At 35.0% G+C, this 8,994-nt stretch overlaps 2 protein-coding genes across 2 annotated transcripts; both read right to left on the bottom strand.

Moving 5' to 3' along the window:
• Window positions 1–363: 363 nt before the first annotated feature.
• LOC148198310 (uncharacterized) lies at window positions 364–2,184 on the bottom strand. Its single transcript, XM_088115751.1, has 2 exons — window positions 867–2,184; window positions 364–773 (listed from the first exon to the last, which is right to left on the bottom strand). Exons 1-2 carry the CDS (start codon window positions 2,182–2,184, stop codon window positions 364–366), a joined length of 1,728 nt encoding a protein of 575 aa, XP_087971877.1.
• A 4,801-nt stretch (window positions 2,185–6,985) lies between these two features.
• On the bottom strand, window positions 6,986–7,830 carry LOC148198309 (uncharacterized). The gene is made up of 2 exons (XM_088091751.1): window positions 7,618–7,830; window positions 6,986–7,538 (listed from the first exon to the last, which is right to left on the bottom strand). Exons 1-2 carry the CDS (start codon window positions 7,774–7,776, stop codon window positions 7,143–7,145), a joined length of 555 nt encoding a protein of 184 aa, XP_087947877.1. The 5' UTR covers window positions 7,777–7,830; the 3' UTR covers window positions 6,986–7,142.
• Window positions 7,831–8,994: the final 1,164 nt, after the last annotated feature.

Below are 8,994 nucleotides of genomic sequence, written 5' to 3'. Positions count from 1 at the left end.
AGTATGGTTTGAATATGCGATTCATATATTCCATGAACACTGCTGGGGCGTTCGTTACTCCAAATGGCATCACCACGTACTCATAATGTCCATAACGAGATCTAAACGCTGTCTTCTGGATGTCTTCCTCCTTAACTCTGATTTGATGATATCCAGATCTCAAATCAATTTTCGAGAACACTATGGCCCCATGCAGTTGATCCAACAAATCATCTATCCTTGGCAATGGGTACTTGTTCTTGATGGTCAGCTTGTTTAACTGTCTGTAGTCAATGCAAAGTCTAGAGCTGCCATCTTTCTTCTTCACCAAAAGAACAGGTGCTCCCCAGGGTGATACGCTCGGCCTAATGAACTGTTTGTCCATCAATTCTTCAATCGCGTTTTGAGTTCAACCAATTCAGCTGGTGACATCCTATATGGTTGAACGGAGATAGGTGCTGCCGTGGTCACCAAATCAATGGTAAATTCAACTTCACGAGGAGGGGGAAGTCCAGGTATTTCTTCCGGAAAGACGTCCGGGAATTCATCCACAACCGATCGTTCTTTACTGTCAACATTGAACGATCGTTCTTGCCTCAAACTTCCGAACTTCTGGTCTTCATGCGTCATAATCAGGAAACAATTGGCACCCTCCATGATGTCTTCCTTCAGTTGACCGAGCGTTACTGACCACTCTTCTTCATCTTCCTCAGGAAATACCAATTCCTTTTTACCACAATATATGAGAATGCGATTGGTAGCCAACCAATCCATTCCTAAAATCACCTCCAAACCTTGAAAAGGTAAGCAGATGAGGTTTACTTTAAACTTACGCCCTTCCACTTCTATAGGACATCTGACGCACATAGTGGACGTCCTAACCTCACCAGCCGCTGGGGTTGACATTACCAGGTCGAACTGCATCTCTCTCACTTCTAAACCCAATTTGCCAACGCACGCCTTCGAGATGAAGGAATGTGTTGCTCCTGAATCATACAATACACAACAAGATCTACCATATACTAAGAAGGTGCTGGTGATGAGTGTACCTGAGCTTGCTGCCTCAGTGCCCGTTATCGCATATACACGCCCAACCGCTTGGGCTCGTCCACCTATTGGCTGATTCCTTCCAGCGTTCGGTGGTCTCATCACTGCGCGTCCCCCCATGTTGCACTCATTTTCCAGATGTCCACTCCTTCTACAACGAGCGCAAAATTTTCCTCCTATCAATTGAGGACATGACGATCGGTAGTGTGGTCCTCCACACTGGAAACAAGTCACGTTTCCTTGTTGTCCAGATTGTCCAGCAGTAATCAGTGCTTGAGATCCACTCGTATTTGGACGGGCGTAAGGTGTTCTTCTCTGATTAGCATTTCCTCTAGAGACGATCGGTCCCCTAACCACCTGTTGTTGCTTCTTATGTTGTTCCGCTTCTGCCATATTTTTCTCCAATACTTTGGCCCTTTCAACCATCGCAGGAAATGAGCAAATACACAGGCTAGAAATTAACACCTTCAAATCACTCCTCAGCCCATTTTCAAACTTTCTGCATTGCCACTCCTCACTGGTAGCCATAGTGTTGAAACGAACCAAGTGCTTAAACTTGTTCGTATATTCAGAAACGGACATTCCACCTTGAACTAGCTGTAGAAACTCCACTTCCTTGGCAAAACGAACGCTGTCAGGGAAGTATTCTTCATAAAACTTGCTCCGGAATACTTCCCATGTAATGGGATTTTGGGCGTCCGTCAAGATTGCTCTCACGCTCGCCCACCAGTGGCTTGCTTCTCCAGTAAGTAGATACTCCGTGAATGCCAAGCGATTTTCATCTGGGCACCTCTTGGCATTATAAATTCTCTCCATGTCCCGTAGCCACTGATCTGCCTCGTCAGGAAGGCACTTTCCACTGAACTTGGCCGGGTGGTGTTGAAGGAAGCTCTCCAAGCTCCACTCAGCCTGATGGGTAGCGTTGGAAGAGGAAGCTCCTGGCGTGCCTCTGGTGGCAGCAATGATCTCCATTAATTGTCTTTGAGTAGCTTCAGAGTTGGCATGCGCGGCCTCCAAACTCTGTAGAGCAGCTGCGTTCTGCTCCATTAGGGTAGTATTTTGTTGTTGTAGTCTCTCAATGACTATTTCCAACAACCTAGCGTTGTTGGACGCATCAAGTTCATTGGGTTGCGGTGGAGGAGGGAGTCTAGGTGCCATTTGTTCTCTGGGACACAGAGAAAAACGAACGTTAGTCATGATCAAAGAGTTGAAAAAAATAACTCATTAAACACACATTAAGCACACAGCAAAAACATAGTGTACTCATAACCTACAGTGTCCTTAAAAGAACAAAACTGCTCTGATACCACTAATGTAACATCCCAAAATACAGTAATCACCATATAATAGAATTAATTACAATAAACAGTTAAACAATGCAGTCTTACACTAAATTTAGAATTCATAAACCAAAAGGCTTTAATTACAGAATTCCATACAGTAATTCAGAAATACTGAAAGTTCGGAACGAACGGTTTTAAAAAATTAAATAACCAAACGTTCCAAAAACTAAAACTAACATCTAGAATAAGCGAACGTTCTAAGGCTCGGCTTTGACCTCCACGTCTACCAGATTCTCCTCTTCGATAACGTCTTCTAGTAATGCCTCACCTTCTGCTAACATCCACATGGATGATCATTGCAATGACAGGACGGACGTACAGGGACGAGAGACAACACAAGGAAAACACAGGGTAAGCTTATGTAATTTAATTCATACCTCAACAGATAAAATAAACATTCCAAAGAACACACAAGCATATAGTTCCACATATATAATCATAAGAAATCTTATCACTAGACGGACCGTCCAGACTGTATGAATCTGTGTAGCTATAGGCGTTCTTGCACCCGGGTGATGTAGTAACTGGAATAATCACATCAGCTGCCACCCGAGGTTAGCCCTATCCAAAGTACCCCTAAGGACTAGGACCTCCTGCCGTTCCCACACATGACCTACCCCCCTCTACGTGAGGACGAGTACTCACGGAAAATCAGGATGAACCAACCAGCATTAGCATGCCCACAGTCATACTTTACCAAATTCCATATTCAACATATGAGTCGTTCTTCCCTGGAACGCTCGTTCAACTTTCATAATCGTATAATCATTCAATATAATGTTCACTCTTCAAAATCTTGTATTTTATTATCATTTTCATCTTTAATTTCAAAGACGTAAAATAAAGAACGTCCAGCCCTCTGAAGGACGAGGACGAACGATAAGAAAAACGGACTGAATGAACTAAGAAATCTGTAGCGGATATTACAATGATACTTAAAGGAATTTCATTATGGAGACCTTAGACCGGATCCAATGTAAAGAGAAGAGCCAAGAATATTAAGAACTATTTTTGAAGTAATTCACATACGGAAGTCAGATGCCAGTACATGACCGAACGTAAGGAAAAAGGGGGATATCATTTTAATTGAACGAACGCTATTTTATCAAGGTTGACTATACAATAATACGAGCGCTTGATATAAGACCGAGCACTACTTAGGACGGACGCTAGGTATAGGACCGAGTGATGTTTATTACGAACGCTATGTGTAAGACCGAGCGCTACTTCTGACGAACGCTAGGTATAGGACCGAGCGTTACAAATTTTAAAGTATACGGATATAAATGTATTATTACTTTATTTTAAATATACAGGTACCACTAGGCTGAGCCGAACGCTCAAACATAGTATTTCGCAGGACGTTCGTTCTCGATCAAAATCATTTCCAAATGAAAGAATTCCTTTTTAGGCAATTTATTAGAAAACCGAACGGTATAAGGCCGTACGATAACGAACGGATATTGTCATAGTGAGGATTTCATATTTCAGATTTTCATCTATTTCAAATCTCAAATTTCAACATATCAGCTCATACTTTATAACTTCATATCAATATCAATTTATAAACTTTATATGATTCACATTAATCATTCATACTTATCAAGCATCAGCATACATATCAACCAACGCATACCATATTCATTCATTATAACAGCGATCATTCATACATAATCAATCAGCATATATCTCATACATTCAGTCAATATCGGACGTTCATACAACACACAAGTATCAATTAAATTAGATAAGCTTCCCTTACCTGGATTCGTGACTGAAACGTCCTAACGTATGTTCTTGGTTCGTCCACTACAACGTCTACCCTCAAGGTCACCCAACTCTTGTGAACTAAAATAAGTTACAGAATTAAGATTTGATTCAGACAAAGTGAAAGCATGCAACCAGGTTTGGTTTTGCATGAAACCCATGAACGAACAACTAAAGGAAAACTTACCCGCTTCAAACTTGAACTTGTTCGGTTTAATGAAAAGCTTAGGACGCTTGGATCACTTCTATGGTCTCTGAAAGTTGATCGGAGAAAAGGAAGATGAGTTATGGTAGAGAGAAGATGGAGGCTTTTTAGAGAGAAGGTGGAGAAAATGAGAAGTCAGTTTTTAGGAAGAAGAAGGGTGCATGCAGAGAGTGGGAAGGAGTGTTTCAGAAAAATGAGTTTTCTTCCCAATGTCAAACGGACGTACTCTCACATACGGACACCTGTCTTCCACTACTGATTTCAAAATGTTCCAATTTGACACTTAGCAGACGTGCGTCAGAGTTCGTGAGTGCGTTTTAATGGTACTGAGCAAGTGACGTGGGGTGCATTAATTATGATTTGACAGATGGTTTGCCGTGTTAAATTTCCAAGGTCTTACAATTGTCCATGGGGCCATGCTATTATTTTCCAATCAATTTTGAGACAACCGTGAACACTCCACATGATACCAATTCCATTCTCCATTTTGCAGTTTCAACCGAGAGCTATTCAAGAGTGGTGAAGTGTTGCTTCTGCCAGTGATGGAGCTTGGGTGTTACTTTGGTTGTCTGAAGGCCGTGAGCTTCCTTGGACGTGTGTTGCATTTTGTTCCAGCCGTGACCATGAAGTGCCATGCCTTGTGCTTGCTGGAAACGTACAGAATGATAGATGAAGAATAGACAAGCTTCAAGGCTGCATGTGTGCTTCCAAATTCCCTTTTCTGGACTTACACAATGGAGTAAAACATTTACTGGGAACAACACATAATGAATTTGAACAAAGTAAAAACTATACATGAAAATAGACATCCATACGAAACTATGAAAAAAAATTGCATAGAAAACGGATAAGAATTGAACTGAAACAAAGACACACAAGTTAACACAACATTCATGCAGCAACCAGCGAAAACTGAAATGGCTGAAATACATTGGACTCAATTGCCAATTCTCATTTAACCTTCAAATATCCCAAATTGTATTTCCAAATTTTCCTTGTAAAATAATTAGCTTAGATAATTCAAATTAGTTAAAATAAGAATTTCCGATCAAATTTATAACAATTAGGAAAAATAGGATAATACTGTACATTCAAGCACAATTCCTTGATTAAATTCGGTACAATAAGCTAAGTGAAATCAATAAAATATTGACCCATCAATGACACACTTTTATCTTAATTTGACATAGAGTACATGAGTAAAATGACCATAAAAGTGTAAACTTTTGTATTTTTTCAAGAAAGAAAAGAGTAAAAAGTAAGAAAAGAATAATATCAAATGAATATAAAACTTTAGGTGTGTCAAATAATATTTTTCATTTTTATTCTATCTACGTCCCTGTTGGGAAACAAATATACACATACCTATACCAATACTTATTTTACTATTTTAAATGCTAATTAAGTATACTTTTTGTTTAAAATAAAAACAAAAGTTATATCAAATATTTAGAAATAAGTTTTCATTGCTTTAATATCAAATAACAATCAAATAAAAGTTCATAAATAAGTTATGGAACTAAGGGGAAAAAAAGTTAATATAACATTTTTAAATTAAGTAATAAATTAAAGATATTTTAATAATTTAAAACAATGATGGTGATGGTTACGGAGATAGGTATATGAGGATAGATATTGAGACAAATGTGAAGATGTGGATAAGGTTAATATGTACATATTCATCTCCTTTCCATATTCAATTTTAATATCTATATCATATAACCATTCCAATCAAAGTTAAAATGAGTTCAACTCATACCAACATGTTAGGTTCATTGGTCATCCATAATAATATTTGCATGGTTGTAAAGTTCTTTATTTTGAAAATAAATCATCAAGAAGACAATTATAATAATAATCTTTTTTATTATCATGTTTTCATTAAGAAGTTTAAATTTAAATCATTAAAATTACTTCATTTATGAGAGCCTCTTAGCCACCGATGTGTTGTGTTTATAAATAAAGAAGATTAAGGTATAGGGGTACTGTTTTATGAGTCACTATTTTATAGATATAATCAAATGAATTAAAGTGAACAATAAAAAAATCATTGAACTAGAACATTGATTTGGTGGAATCAAAGTGAATTGTAAAAGGGTATGGGTAAATAAAATTGAACTGCTTTTAGATTTTTTATAATCACTTTCAAATGTATAAAAATGAACTATCTTATAAATTCAGTTGCCTAAATTATTTTACATGCACCACATAAATATACATGTTTTTATATGCACTCCACTTTTGTATAGAAACCAAGAATTTGGTTTTTTTAAACTGCATTATTACATGGTTAAGTTTAATTTTTGTATAAAAATGCATTTTTATGGATTAATTAGTACAATAAGAGCTTAGCGTAGTTGAATTTATTTAAACTCATCTTTCAATAAGAACTTTAAATTTAAATCATTCAAGTTCTTTCATTTATGAAAGCATCTTATAGCCATATGCTGTGTTTGTAAATAAAGTTAAGTTAAACATGTATTGTTTTATTAATCATAGACAACTAGAAATAGACATAATAATTGAACCGAACTCAAGTATAAAAAAGTTTATTTGTGCTTCCTAGAATAAAAGTGACTGTAAAATTATATGGATAAATAAAACTGAACTGCTTTTACATATGTAAAATACTTTTAAATGTTTAAAATTAAATTATCTGGTAAACTCATTCTATAAATTTGTTCGCTTAACTGCATCCATATTAGATAAATTTACATCTTTGTACGCATTTCACTATTAATCAAGTACATAAAACACGTTATTAAATTTTGTAATTGTTTATTCATTGATTATATTATATTTTAGATAAAGCTTACATTGATAGGACAAGTTGAGGATGGTCGAGAAGGACAGTTGATGTACTGGGGAATAGGGTTGTTATTCAAACATAGACGTATTTCAATTAAATCCCCATTTTCGCATTTCAGTTGTGGTTCAACACCAATTGGGGATGTCCTTATGGCTATGATAATTTTGTTTACTTCGTAAGTGTTGCCAGGCAATATATTTGAATATCCAAGTATTTGTTGGATATCGTTATTTGCATATATATCTAAGGCCAGCTTGAAATAATCAATTTCTGACATGTTTGAACACGATCCATGTTTGCTCCATTCATGAGACCAGAATTCTTTGTTTGTCCAAATAGTAGTATAACTTGGCCAATCTTGAGTAAGTTTAGTAACTAACTCCTTAGTCTAATAACAGAAAGAAAAAAAAAGTCATCTTCTGATTATATAACACCAACATAATATTATTAAGAAATCAAAAACTTACCAAGTAAATAGATGAATTTTTGCTAACAGAGCAAAACTCTGGTTGTTGCTTCCCATAATCAGAGGGCCACAGTCCATGTATAGTAAATTTGAATGGTTTGGTTGTTGAGGCATCGCAGGTGTTATACTTACAAAAGCCTCTTGGCCAAGTTTGTGCCATTTTCCAGTACTGAAAACCTACTACCGAACCACAAAAGAAGAGAGAAAGGATGAAAAAAACTTTGAGACAATTCATGGTGAAAGTTGATGGAAAATGATAATTTAGCCATCTCAATTTATAGTGCCAAATTCACCTAACATTCATAATTATTCACTTCTAATTCATAAAATTTAGTAATACTATTATACTTCTCATTAAATTCAACGTTATATTTGAAATTAAATCTGTAATAAAATATTTTGCGATAAAAAAATTAATTACATTTTCATAAGAAGAAATTATATATAATATTTAAATAATGTTAAATATATTTTTTAGTATCTAAATTTTATAAAATTATATACTAATTTTCTTGTAAATTTTAAACTAGTTAAAAGGTTATAGTTCAGAGTTACCAAATATAAAAGACCAAAACTTATTCTTTACCTGTTTATTTTCCTACTTTATCTTCATATTCAATTTTTATTTTAATGGATGATAAAACACTAAAATAATATGTTTTGACATTAATTTTTAATGTACATAGTTTTGTTTCTCAGTCGAGAAATTTCCTCCACAGGCATGTTCTGAAAGTTTTGCTCACACGTAACATCATAAAATATATGGGAAGAGTTTCTGCAGATGCCAGCATCTATAATGATACATCTAATTTTTTATGGATTAATTACTACAGTTGAATAAAAGCTTAGCGTTGTTGAATTTATTTAAACTCATCTTTTAATTAAGAACTTTAAATTTAAATCATTCAATTTCTTTCATTTATGAAACATCTTGTAGCCATATGCTGTGTTTGTAAATAAAGTTATAAACATGTGATGTTTTGTGAATCACAGGCAGACAACTAGAGACACACAATAGATATAGGTATAAATTGAAAATTAAGTACAAAAAAGTTTATTTAATTAGAAATGTGTTCTGCTACAATCAAAGTGAATGTAAAATTGTAAGGATAAACAAAATTGAACTGCTTTTACATATATAAAATAATACATTAAACGTCTAAAATTAAATTATCTAATAAGCTAAATATACCTACTTAAATTATTTTACATGCATTGTATTTGATAAATATACGTCTTTGTACGCATTCCACGTCATAAAATTCATTCTATTTTTATGTGCAAATATAATGAATTTAGGGTAGTGATTACCGTTTATGATAATTAGATAAAGAATGGTTGTTATTAAATTTATTTCTCTCCATTCATTCTCATACTT

Source organism: Vigna umbellata, chromosome 5 (genome assembly GCF_029865625.1).
Source record: "Vigna umbellata cultivar VRB3 chromosome 5, Vumbellata_1.0, whole genome shotgun sequence".
NCBI lineage: Eukaryota > Viridiplantae > Streptophyta > Magnoliopsida > Fabales > Fabaceae > Vigna > Vigna umbellata.
Note: the sequence above shows the minus strand (reverse complement) of the source record. Positions and strands in the feature narration are given on the sequence as shown.

Bases quoted from the DNA above. Each gene is read 5' to 3' on its own strand.
- LOC148198310 (XM_088115751.1), bottom strand. From the start codon at position 2,184: ATGGCACCTAGACTCCCTCCTCCACCGCAACCCAATGAACTTGATGCG. The intron at 774-866 runs GTGAGGTTAGGA...TACCTTTTCAAG, and splicing joins AATGTCAACCCCAGCGGCTG to GTTTGGAGGTGATTTTAGGA.
- LOC148198309 (XM_088091751.1), bottom strand. From the start codon at position 7,776: ATGGCACAAACTTGGCCAAGAGGCTTTTGTAAGTATAACACCTGCGAT. The intron at 7,539-7,617 runs GTAAGTTTTTGA...TTCTGTTATTAG, and splicing joins AAAATTCATCTATTTACTTG to ACTAAGGAGTTAGTTACTAA.